At 37.9% G+C, this 12,116-nt stretch overlaps 1 protein-coding gene across 1 annotated transcript in view; it reads left to right on the top strand.

The window, feature by feature from the left end:
* LOC149312238 (anoctamin-6-like) overlaps nucleotides 1–12,116 on the top strand; it is a 69,960-nt gene that overhangs the window by 42,549 nt on the left and 15,295 nt on the right. Inside the window, exons 7-12 of the mRNA XM_089526826.1 lie at nucleotides 986–1,101; nucleotides 2,765–2,899; nucleotides 4,163–4,268; nucleotides 5,986–6,046; nucleotides 8,256–8,401; nucleotides 9,076–9,153. Of these exons, the coding sequence (XP_089382952.1) occupies nucleotides 986–1,101; nucleotides 2,765–2,899; nucleotides 4,163–4,268; nucleotides 5,986–6,046; nucleotides 8,256–8,401; nucleotides 9,076–9,153 (642 nt within the window). The remainder of the gene's footprint in view (nucleotides 1–985; nucleotides 1,102–2,764; nucleotides 2,900–4,162; nucleotides 4,269–5,985; nucleotides 6,047–8,255; nucleotides 8,402–9,075; nucleotides 9,154–12,116) is intronic.

Below are 12,116 nucleotides of genomic sequence, written 5' to 3'. Positions count from 1 at the left end.
GGGGGGGGATTCAACAACAGAGCAGTTTTGGAAGGTAAAGCGCGTTACAGACGGGCCCATGAGGCGCCGTCATTACGCGCGAGGGGCAGCGCTTCCTGATGCACCTTGCCCCTCGTGCGTAATGACTATGTCAAAATGGCGGTGGCCATTCCACATGGCCACTGCCATTTTGACATAGCGGACGCTCTGCGTCTGCACGTCGCGCCCCGGAAGTGATGCTGTGAGTGCGCGACTAGCGCCTTGTGGTGTCTCTTCCGGGGCCCAGGAAGGAGCGCGATTTTCACGCTCCTTCTCTGCAGCGTCCGGGAACTGTGTCGTTTGGCTGCTGCGGTTCCCAGATGCTGCAACCGGCGGCGGCGGCGGCAGACCGCCGCTTCTTGGCGGTCTGTAACGGGCCTAAGTCTCCTTATTCATTTCAGGTGCTAGTCCTCATTTGAATTTTATTCAGGAAGAATTTTAGAACACATTCTAAAAGAATAAAACTGTATGCTTGATTTATCAAGTCAATGAAATAGAGAAATATAAAAATCACTTTGTTCTACATTTTTTCTCTTATTTTAAGACAACAATAAAAGTTGGAAATGCAGGCTTCATTTTTTATATTTCTATAACTGTCCTGTTATTTTCAAAACATCTATGCCTTGATATGGCATTTTTCTTTAGCATTGCATGTTTTTCATCTTCTCATTTTGTTCAGAGGTGTAGCTTTCCTCTTGCGTATGGCATGTAGCAATTGCCCCAAGGTTCATGGCAGCATTTCTTGCTGCCTAGTGCAGTTTCAAAGTCTGGCAGTATATGTGTGTTGGTTGAAGCTGAATTAAAACTGATGTGATGCTGCTATATTACACCACCTATGCTCTGTTCTACATTATGTGTGGAAAACCCAGCTACAATAGAGTTGTGATAATACAGCAGAACCCCATCCCTTAATTAAAAACAAAATGAGAGAGGCACTTTCTGAGAGGGAAAATATTCTGTTTTACAGTCAAGATTCAACTATCAATCACAGGACCCCACCTGCCCAAATGAACGGTACCTGTTATATAGGGAATGGGCCCATCCTCGAAATATTTTCAAATTGCAACCCCTGGATCTTGTAAGGTTAGTATGGATAGATATTAGGATTATAATGCCACTTTACATGTGAAGTACCTTTATTCATTTGTAGTAGAAATCATATATTATGCAGGTAAATCAGATGTGACAGTTCTACTTTTTTACATTTTTATAATGTAACAGATGGTTGCCTTAATGAAAGTTATGGGTTATTCTGTTATTCTGCAGAATTCTGAGTTACACTACCATAATCAAAATATATTTATGTTTTTTCCCCATAGGCTCTCTATGTCCTACAGGCATGCAGTGACAAAAACAAAAACTAGGCCCACTAGAGAAGCCAACTATCAGCACTGTCTGATGTGCTTGACATCAACAGTAGCTATTTACACAGCACAGTGCAGAAGCACAAACTCAGTTAGTAGTATTTGGTAATATTGCACTGACCAACCTTGAACAATGCATAGACACAGTTGGGTTTGTCCAAAAGTCCTTGGAGGCTTTTATCAGTATGTCTAAGTTATATACAAACTCTCCTGTAACTCTCGCCAACATTCACTGTCTGATAAGACAGAAAATTCACTCTCTACAAACAACCCACACCTGCCCTGGGTTTTAGAGCACTTATATACAATGGTAATGACTAAGGGTTGAAACCTGGTGTTACATCTCGTTTACAGCCATACAATTTATTTTACACTATCTTAAAAGGACATTATTCCCAACATTTTCCCCCTGCACAGACATACCCTCTGTGTTAAGTAAACAAAACATGACATTTGAGAGACCTAGTTTATTCACTTTAAATTTTCTATGAAACTTCTCATAGACTGACAGTTTGACATCTTATAATCATCCAGCTCATCACATATTTGTAAGCTTGTTCAAGACAGCAATTCCTTTTTTGTATTGTAAATCAAAGTCCCATATAGAGACTTCCCACATAGGAGGAAGAGCTACAAATCTATTTAATTTAATTTAATGGATTTCCAGATGTAATTTACAATGTAATTAGAATAAATTACAAATGTAATTACAATGCATGCATATGAATAGAATTGAATGAATAGAATTGAATGAACTTTTTATAAATCCTGCCTTATCTTAATATTGCAGCATGATTTAAAATACATTTAAGACCAATTTTTTAAATTAAAAAAAACAAAACCCACAAATGTTGAACTGCAACAGAGTTGCTAAACATAAATATTTTGGACTGTTCCTCCAAATATGCCCAAAAATAAGCTTCAGCAAAAATGTAGGGAAAGAAATTTCACACTTGTGGAAAATCCACAAATTTAACACAAGTGCAATTTTCTTTCTTGTGTTCTTGGGTCATTTTATGTTGGGGACAAGTTCCCTATTTTTCGAAGATTGCATGATAAACAAAAATAAAATAAAAAATAGATGAAGTCATCTCTGTTTCTGTATCTTAATGCTAACAAAATATCTCATGCTGTAATTAAAAGGATTGCTAGGTGGAGGAAGATGGCATCACTGTTTCTGAATGATTTTGAACATCATTCCTGAAAACAGAAAAACATGAAGGCTTGAAGCACAGTTATTCTGAGAAATCTGGCAGTGCAGAAATGACTACCATGCACAATATTTCTTGTTTGCAATTATGAAATACAAAGGGAACTAGGATTTGAAATTGGAGACAATGCAGATACATTTACAGTTTCAGAGGTTGTGTTTCTGTCTTTAGGAAATATTATGGTGAAAAAATTGGGATCTATTTTGCTTGGCTTGGATTCTATACTCAGATGTTACTCCTAGCAGCAGTAGTTGGACTTGGATGCTTTTTGTATGGATATTTCACCAAGGACAATTGTACCTGGAGGTAAGCTATAACAATTTTTTTACCTCATGTTATGTCTGGTTCAAAACAATAGTTACCGCCCCGGTCATTAATTAGACTTGTTCTCATATAACAAATTATACTTCCAAGTTAATTAACTGAGGTTACAGTCTTATATATGGTGACCTGGAAATAAGTTGCGTTGAACTCAGTAGGTCAGGTAGAACAAACCTATGTTGTTGTTGTTGTTTTCTTTTTGGGTGGGGGGGGGAGAGAATAATGAATTCTATGCTACTTTCAAAGTATTTACTACTTGCACTGGCCATGGAAGTCACACAGGAGAGATTTTACCTTTTTCCCATTCTCTGACAGATATTTCTTTGGTTTTGGTCTTTTCTGCCTTTTGCTTCCCGGGCTGGTATTTGTAAGGCACTTGATCTTAGAACCCTTCTTTAGAACGAGGAAGAGTTGAATCCAGCATAAAAATTCTGCTTCTGTCCCAACTTCTCCTCCAGATTGGCCCATTTGGCAGAAACACTGGGGGGGGGGGTAGATTTATGTAGTTGTGACTTTCCCCTAGTGAACATCTGGCATTTGATGGGGAGGCAGGGTTACTTTCCCACCATCCCTAGAAGGGTTTCTCTTCAATATCAAAGGGCTCATTCAACCCACCCTAACTGTGATCATAATTGTGAGTAGGCATGCATAGGATTACATTACTAGAGATTGTTTTTTTTTAAAAAAAAAAAGACTAATAATAATAACTACTATGTTTGGCTGGGAGGCTGCCAGTACGCCACCGCCGTGACATCCTAGGGTTAGGGACTGTGCGGTTGGTTCATGGTCCTTAATCCTAGAATCGCCATCCGGACACTGCAATAGTCAATTAAAACAAACACTAACACAAGACTAAAAGCAGGAAATCGGTAAGATTATCATAGACAAAGGGTTTAGCATAGATACTTTAATCTAAAGCAATAGAAAATATGTTATTCTAGCTCACCTGTTTGAGGCCAAACATATGTTTGGAACACAAGGGGAAGAAGATACTTAAATGGATGTGATTTAGATTAGAAAAAAACATAGACAAACAAAGTTTAAACACTTCCTTTGCTTACCTGTTTTCCTTTTGACTGATCCAGGAGAATCAAGGTTTTTTCCCTGTTTTAAATTGTCACATGAATATTCTCTTTGGACCAGATATAATGGACTCTAGGGGAGGGGAGAGCATGAAGGCACTGAGATTACAATTTCTTACTGAGTTACATAATATATAAGATGGATTCTTTTTTCTTTTTATGAAAGCCAAGAAGTATGTGACCCTAACATAGGAGGAAACATCATCATGTGTCCACAATGTGATCAAGAATGTACCTACTGGAATCTCACAATTACCTGTGAATCATCCAAGGTAAGTGCATGTCCTTCTGCAGCATAAGGAATTTTACTTTTTTGTTGTGACATAAAACTTGATTTTGAAATAAAGTTGAAAATACAAGTAATAAAAAAGAACACTTCATCATAATACAAGATTATTAATGAATAGAAATGTAACACAAGCTTACTATCCAGCTTGTAGGACAGTTAGAGCAAAACAAACGGATGAAAAGCTCATTGACTACTGGATGTATAACTGTACAATCCTATCCTTTTGTGGTTCATCATCTTCTTGGGTGGCTAGGATGCAATGGAAGTTCCATTCCACTGATGGAGAAGAGCTCCAGGAGAGCCATGGAAATGTTCACAGGTGTACATCTGCTACAGATAATGTTTCCATGCAGAGCAGATTGTGCAACACAATATTCTGGAGTGCAGCATTACACAGGAGTACTTTGATCAGCCGTTTCCAAGTTTTCTTCATTCCAACTGAGGCTGCAGGACAGACTACATATGACAGGTTGATTAAGTACAGAGTGATTCAAAAAGAATGGTACAAAAATAAAGCTGTTCTTATTTGGCTCTGCGCCATTCTTTTTGAATCGTCTAATATTTTAAACCCTTTTGAAAGGGGGGGCAGACAAACACCATTGAGAAATACAAAGAGTTATGTCTACTTTCCTGTCACTGAAGTGATGGACAATCTCCTTATGATTGCTCTGTACTGTGCGCCACTTGTAATGGGGCTTGAGCATACGCGTTTTTTGTTTTACACGGGGGGGGGTGTGTGTCCGGAATGGATCCCCCATGTAAAACAAGGCTCACTGTAATATAAAGGCTATAACAAATGGAGTTGTAAATAAGAAAATTTACGGAGATGGAAAGCATTTTAAATTTTTCTTCTTATTATTAAATATGCCTAAACCTACCATGCTTTTCATGTGATAAGCTTATCACATTACAGTTTGCTTTCCATTTCTTAGGTTTTGGTTTATATATCTAAATGCAACATCTGGAGCAGCTGATCTGTGATATTAGTTCTACACAATCACATTATGATCAGATAGTTGTTGTCCTCACGCAATAAAAAATGTTTGAACACAGCCTGAGGCTGTTCATATGCTTCCTTGTTTTTATCTTGCTCTATTTTTTTAATGTTTTCATTTGATATTACTAACACTGAAAAAAATATCTCTTCAAGATGACAAGTAGGTTTTCAAAAACTTTTTAATCAATATTTCAACATCTGGACTAGAGTGGTGATACATTTCTCTGATTTATAATACTCAGCAGAAATGAGAAAGTGGAAAGTTTCTTTAACCATAAAACCCAGTGGCCCTTATCCAGACACCTTTTCATATATGAGCAACCAGTACACCCAGTGCTGCCAGTTGGCATCCCCTAGCAAACAGATGGTCAGTGCCTTCAGCTGATGGCCTATGGGGAAAAGATGTCTCAGTGAGAAGCTGTCATGGAAGCAGGTCTATAAATTCACTCTTCCCTTAAACACTAATGAGCATGTTCTGTTTGGCCACATATGCATGATAAAGGAATAGCAACTGCATAGCCATAGGTATTAAAGATGAGATTGTTATCATTGTGGCATAAGAGAAACTCTGCATATGAAAACTTCTTTGTATACTTCACAGAATTATGTTGAACCCAACAGCAACAAAAGAACTAATATTATTTTTCTGTGTTAGAATATTTTTATTGTATATTAAGCTGTTTTTTTCCTTAATATTTTCCAGAAGTTGTGTATATTTGATAGCTTTGGAACACTAGTGTTTGCAGTATTTATGGGAATATGGGGTAAGTCCACTTCAAAAATATACATGGGCAGGTCTTGCATATTTAATCAAAACCAAAGTAGAAGCATTGCTCTCAGAAAATATCTGTTTGTAACAACAACCGTTACACATCTCATAATAGTGTAGTGTAGTACTGTTTACTTGCAAACCAGAAAACAATTGATGGACAAGTCAATTTAAATTCTGTTTAAGTTTTATTGATATATACATTTAACAATAAGTGTTTCTGGGCTCATTTTATTTGTTAATAATAAAATTTATCTTTAATGCAATTAATTAATTAAGTATAGTGAGCCTGCGCCATATGCAGGCTCCTTATAGGCGGCTTTCAGCATACGCTGAAGCCGCCTGGAAAATGGCACGTGTCGCCTGCACGCACATTACCGTATGACAAGCACGAGCCCCATTATATCCAATGAGGCTCGTGAATGGGGTGCATAGCCGTGCAGTGAGCATGAGCCCCATTGGATATAATGGTGCTCAAGCTTATGCATTATTTGCCTTACATGGGGGGGGAGGGGGGTCCAGAACGGATCCCCTGTGTAAAGCAAGGGCCCACTGTATACAAAAAGGAATGTTACTTATCAGTAATGAAATTCAAATACAAACAATAAAAAAAAATATAAATGGAAAAAGTTCATTATGCTCTGCTCTTTCCCGTTAGGGTTACACCTCTTGAGCAGGCAACGCTCAAATACTTTCCAGGCCTAAAAAGTGGCCACCACTTCCACTGTTGTTTCCAAGCCCTGGTACCATAGAAACAACTATCCTTGTCCAGTTTATGGTTGAAATGAAAGAATTCCTTCTTTCTCACACACAACACAGTACCATACTATGAACCTAAAATGTAAGAAAATTTCTAATATTCCATCACTCTTTCCCAACATGCAGTGAAACTCTAGCCTTTTGCTCAGCACATATGCGCGCGCACGCACACACACACACACACACACACACACAAATGTTCGTGGATTTCCCCAAAAAAGCCTACTTTCCAGATCCACAAACAGCATGTAGAGAAGGCTGCACACATTCAGGTGAATACAAAATGGCTTGAGGAAATTGATATAATAGAACACCCATGTTAGTTGTGGCTGGTACCAGCAGATGCAACTGCTATCATTTCCTCTATGCATTCATTTGTATTTAAATGGATAAAGTAAAGGGGGATTTTGAAGGTCCAGAAGGATTATCATCTGTTCATTGTTGGCTGAATGACAGACTTCTGCCATCTACCATTCCAGATTGCAGGCAAGAGTTGCATATATAAGAAACATTCCAGAATCAGACATGTTCCACCAAAAACTAGACCTAACAAATGAAGGGGACTGAAAATCAAAACTATTATCCTAAAATTACCACTGTTCATTGTCCATTCAAGTAAAAGGTACAAAGAGATTCCTCAAGTCTTCAGAAGGTAGCAGGACTGAGAAACAGAAGGGCAGGATGGATAAATAAACACCATAATTAAAAGGTTGCCAAAAAGAACAAAAAAATCACTGCATTACCTTCACATTCTCTTCCATGATAGAGATAAGATAGTTCTGCTACCATAGTTGTATGTGAGCAACAGCAGTGGGAGTGATGGTGAGGAAAAGAGCCCTCACCCACCTTCCCATGGTGTTGGTCCAAGAACTTCAAAAGGTGTCTGCCTTTGAAATAAGCCTGCATCTACACTGCAGAATTAATGCAGTTTGACACCACCTTAACTGCCATGATTCAATGCTAAGGAATTCTGGTATGTATAGTTTTGTGAACTATTTAGCCTTCTCTATTAGAGAGCTCTGGTGCCACAACAAATTACAAATCGTAGGGTTCCATAAGATGGAGCCATGACAGTTAAAGCAGTATCAAACTGCATTAATTCTGCAGTCTGGCAGCAGCCTAAATGGTCCAAAGCCATGCTCTTCCTTGTCCCATTACCACCACTACTACTGCTTTCTTCTTGCATAACCATGGAGGTGGTGAAACTGCTTGTAGAATGGTTTGCTGCAATACTGAAAACTTATAAAAAGAAAAAAGAAACCAAATGATTCTAGCAATAATTCGTGAGAGAAATGAGTTCCACTACTTGCTTTATAAAACAAAATGGGTGCTATTCTTCCAGACAGTAAGACTTTACTCCATTTCTACACAGAATTGCAAAGCAAAACAATAAACCTAGAGTAATCCTTATACTCTGTGGTTCTCTTTGTTTTCTCCTTGAACAGTTACTCTATTTCTGGAGTTTTGGAAACGGCGGCAGGCTGAGCTGGAATATGAATGGGACACTGTTGAATTCTTAGAACAGGAAGAACAAGTGCGGCCAGAGTATGAAGCAAAATGCCGTCATGTAGTAATGAATGAAATCACACAGGTAAGCAGATGTACACTGACCAATAATGATGTGTTTTGATTTTATAATTTCTTAACCAGAATGGTTATAAGGGAGAACACACTCTTTGGATCAAATGAATTTGAAGAGAGGTTTTCTGCAGGAATCTGCCATATAATAAGATTATTGATCTGTTGAGCTCAATAGTGGAGATTATGACATTAGCTTCGCTGCCAGGATAGACCCGGGACTGTAACTTTCTTAAGTTCTTATTGCATTCACCCATCTTATCGCATCCACCCATCGCTAGGCAGTATGCTGTCTGTATGCAACCTGGGCTTGTCCCATATATTTTCAAGAATAGGAAAATCTTCTTGAAAACCTGCGAGAGAAACCCGGGGCTGCATACTGCCCAGCAATAGGTGAATGTGATAAGATCTGCCTTGAACAAGTTACATCCCAGGTTTATCCCAGCAGCGAAGCTAATGTGATAATCTCCAATGTCTGTGCTGACTAGCACTGTCTCTAGTTTAATCAGGTACAGTCAGGTTTGGCAAGGCATTCTTAACCTAAAAGAAATAGTTGTCAGCATGAAAGGTGAAGTATTGTAATCTAGGAACTTGTCAGAAACTTAAACTGTCTTTCCTAAACACTGAGTACAAATATAGATTATTTTTTAATCCATATAATTTTTCCTCAATCAATTTTCTTCACAGCAAGAAGAGCATGTTCCATATACAGCCTGTGGAAAGTGTGTAAGAATGACCTTCTGTACAAGTGCAGTTTTATTCTGGGTAAAAATACTACTACTACTACTACTACTACTACTACTGTTTACCATTTATTTTGCTACTTTGGGATGATAAATGCAGCAAAGAGCAAAACGGTATGACTCCTGATACTGATAGGTACTTATGTGATACAGTTCTTTCTTTTGTCTGTACTGGCTGAGAAATGCACATGGCTTTGCTTTCTTTACAGCTGGGTCTCATGTGGAAAAGATCTCTGGTCTCTTCCCCTGCCAAGACTGTCTAGTTGCTTTCTCTCTTATTCCAGAATTGATCCCTTTTTCCTGCTCCTATCTGCCATTTGTTTCTGCTATTCTGTATTGAAATCCTGGTTTCTTTGCACAGCCAGACTTCTTTCTGATGGCTACCTTTCTGGATTTCTGCCTTATTATTGCAGCTTGAGCCCCCTGTTTCTGAACCCCATTCTCAGCCCTTGATACCTCTTGTGCACCAGGTTTCTCAGCTTAATTTCCTGGATTCTGTGCGCTGCTTCACAGGTTATATTTAAAGGTATGTTTTAAGAAGTTTTATAGTACATCTTAAATATAAGATAAATATTCAGCAAAAAATATTTTGAGCTGCTTTTATTTATTTATTTGTTCATTTGTTCATTTATTATTAAATTGTTATTAGATTTATAAAATCACATCTTCCATCTCATTTCAATATTCAATAGAAAATAAGGTTCCTATTCTGGTGAGATGGAATTGGCCATGGATTTGTCACTTAGTAAAACACATACACCATTTTCCAGACTCTATATAATACATGACTCCTCCAGATAGGATACATGTGTTAGGGTACTGCTGCAGGTTGTAGTATTTGTTACTGAAGTTCTCAGGGTTTTCCTTAAATATTCAAATTATGTTTATTTTGTCCCTGACTATTTTCTGGCAATTTCTTGCACCATCTGAAACATTTTATTCCCACTCTCAGGTGGGTTTCTTAATTTTGATGCATATTGGAGACCAAAAAAAAGCCTCATCCTCCACTATCTCCTCTTTAAAAAATAAAGTTATAATGATCAGTGTATCAATGAAATGACAGTTTTGCACTATCACACTTTAACTGTAAGAAACATAAAATAAAAATTCAGAGAGGACAAAATTTTATCTTCAAAACATAGTATAGGCCCACCTCAGCAAACTATGACCTGGGATAAAAAATTGTTTAGAATAGTTCTAGTGCAAATCTAAGAAATCAATAGAAACAGCCATCCAAAAGCATGAAATGTGTGGACACAGAGGTAATAACATCAGGCAAATAATTTTGCAAGAATTCAGCTTCTTTAAACAAATCTGGAAGAGCCCAAAGTGATGCTAAAAATAGCCTTTTATGATCCAAGGTTTGTTGTTATTGTTGTCTTGACAAACAGCATACGCCCCATTGCACTGCCTGGGTCAGAAATAGCATGCATACATTTATAAATTTCAATGAGTATTAGCTTTTGTAAATGTATTACCTTGTGTAGCATAGGCAAATTATCTTTGAACTTTGAGCCCTTTGCTTAAAAATTTACTCTCATTTCTCTAAACTGCACTTTTGATTAAACACCTTGTTACATTCCATGAAAGCAAAGTGAGTTATTCTGTAGATAAATTACCTTCCCTTCTGGTCCCCCCCCCCCACTCTTGTTGCTTATGTCATTTGGTTCATTGTCGTGTTACAGATGAATGGACCCTTTTTAGCCTTTTCATTTCTCTTAAGAGAGCAAAGCTAGTTCTTTTAATCTTCCCCATATTTCTGCTTTAATTAAAATTAAATGTTAAAAGAAGTCAAGCCAACCATTAAAATAAATGCAACACTATAGAAAGCCTAAAAAAGCAGTTTCAAAAAACATAAATGCTATAATATATTATAGGTCCCCAAGGATGTTGTCCTATTGGAGGTTTTGGTGGAGGATTTCTCCCCCACTAACTTGAATGCACTTTAAAACAACTTCAGGAGTTAAAATCCATTTATGACCAAGTTACCCAAAATGCCAGGGTCCTGAGAAGGCACCCACAATCAGAATTTAACAGAGGAATTTTATTAAATCAGTTACAGCAGTCAAGAAGGTATGGACAACTCAAAGCTGGGATCAAGCCTGTGTATACCAGTTCTGAGAAACAGAACTCCAAAATACAAGGTCCAAATGTAGTTTTATTTGTAAAAGGAAATCACCACTCACACAAAAGCACACACACTCACATGAACCAATGATATAAAAGGTAGTAGCAGATAGTGACTTTAAGGATTGCAGAAGGTAATACTGTATCAGTTCCAGAAGGAAAAGTTCCAATGAGGGAGGGGGGATTCTGTGAAGTGAAATGGTTCAGCAGCTGCCAGGAGTCTGAGGACTCAACTGGCAGAGTATCTGTCTAAATCTCAAGTGGAGGTGCATTGGCAGGCATATTTATAGGGCAAAATGTATCTTGGGGCAGATTTTGGGATTTAAAATAAAGTTTCCAGGAAAGAGTAATGAGAAGGGAACTTGTAAAGAGGGAAGTATACTTGAGTTTCTATCCATCTGTAAACACAAGGTCTGTCACCCACCATTGTTCCTATCCATGAAGGAATTATGTGGATTCCGATCTTGAATTATCTATCCTGGCCATGTGCTCTTTAGCTTTCCCTATGCTGAGCCAGTTGGATCTCCCAATATGGTGGCAGATGTCCTTATATGGTATGACTGGTTTCCTGCATTGACAGTGCCTCCTTACCTACATATCTCAACATTCCTTTTGATATCAACATGATATTGAAAAAGAAGAGGGGTTGCAAGGGACTAGACCTTGGGGTAACAACTAAAAAGAAGCAGATGTTGGAACAGATAGCAATGAATGGACAGAAATACTTATGGTTTTGTTCAGAGACTCTGAGGAGTCTGCTGTCCATCACTGAAATAGAGATAGTAAATATCAATTTTCTGAGTCCTGGTACATATCAAGAACAATTAAATAGTTTTTCATCTGATTGTTTCAAAGTCC

This window comes from Sceloporus occidentalis, unplaced genomic scaffold (genome assembly GCF_023333645.1).
Source record: "Sceloporus occidentalis isolate IW3139 unplaced genomic scaffold, rSceOcc1.0.p SCAF_5, whole genome shotgun sequence".
Classification (NCBI taxonomy): domain Eukaryota; kingdom Metazoa; phylum Chordata; class Lepidosauria; order Squamata; family Phrynosomatidae; genus Sceloporus; species Sceloporus occidentalis.
This window is presented reverse-complemented; position numbering and strand designations above follow the sequence as displayed.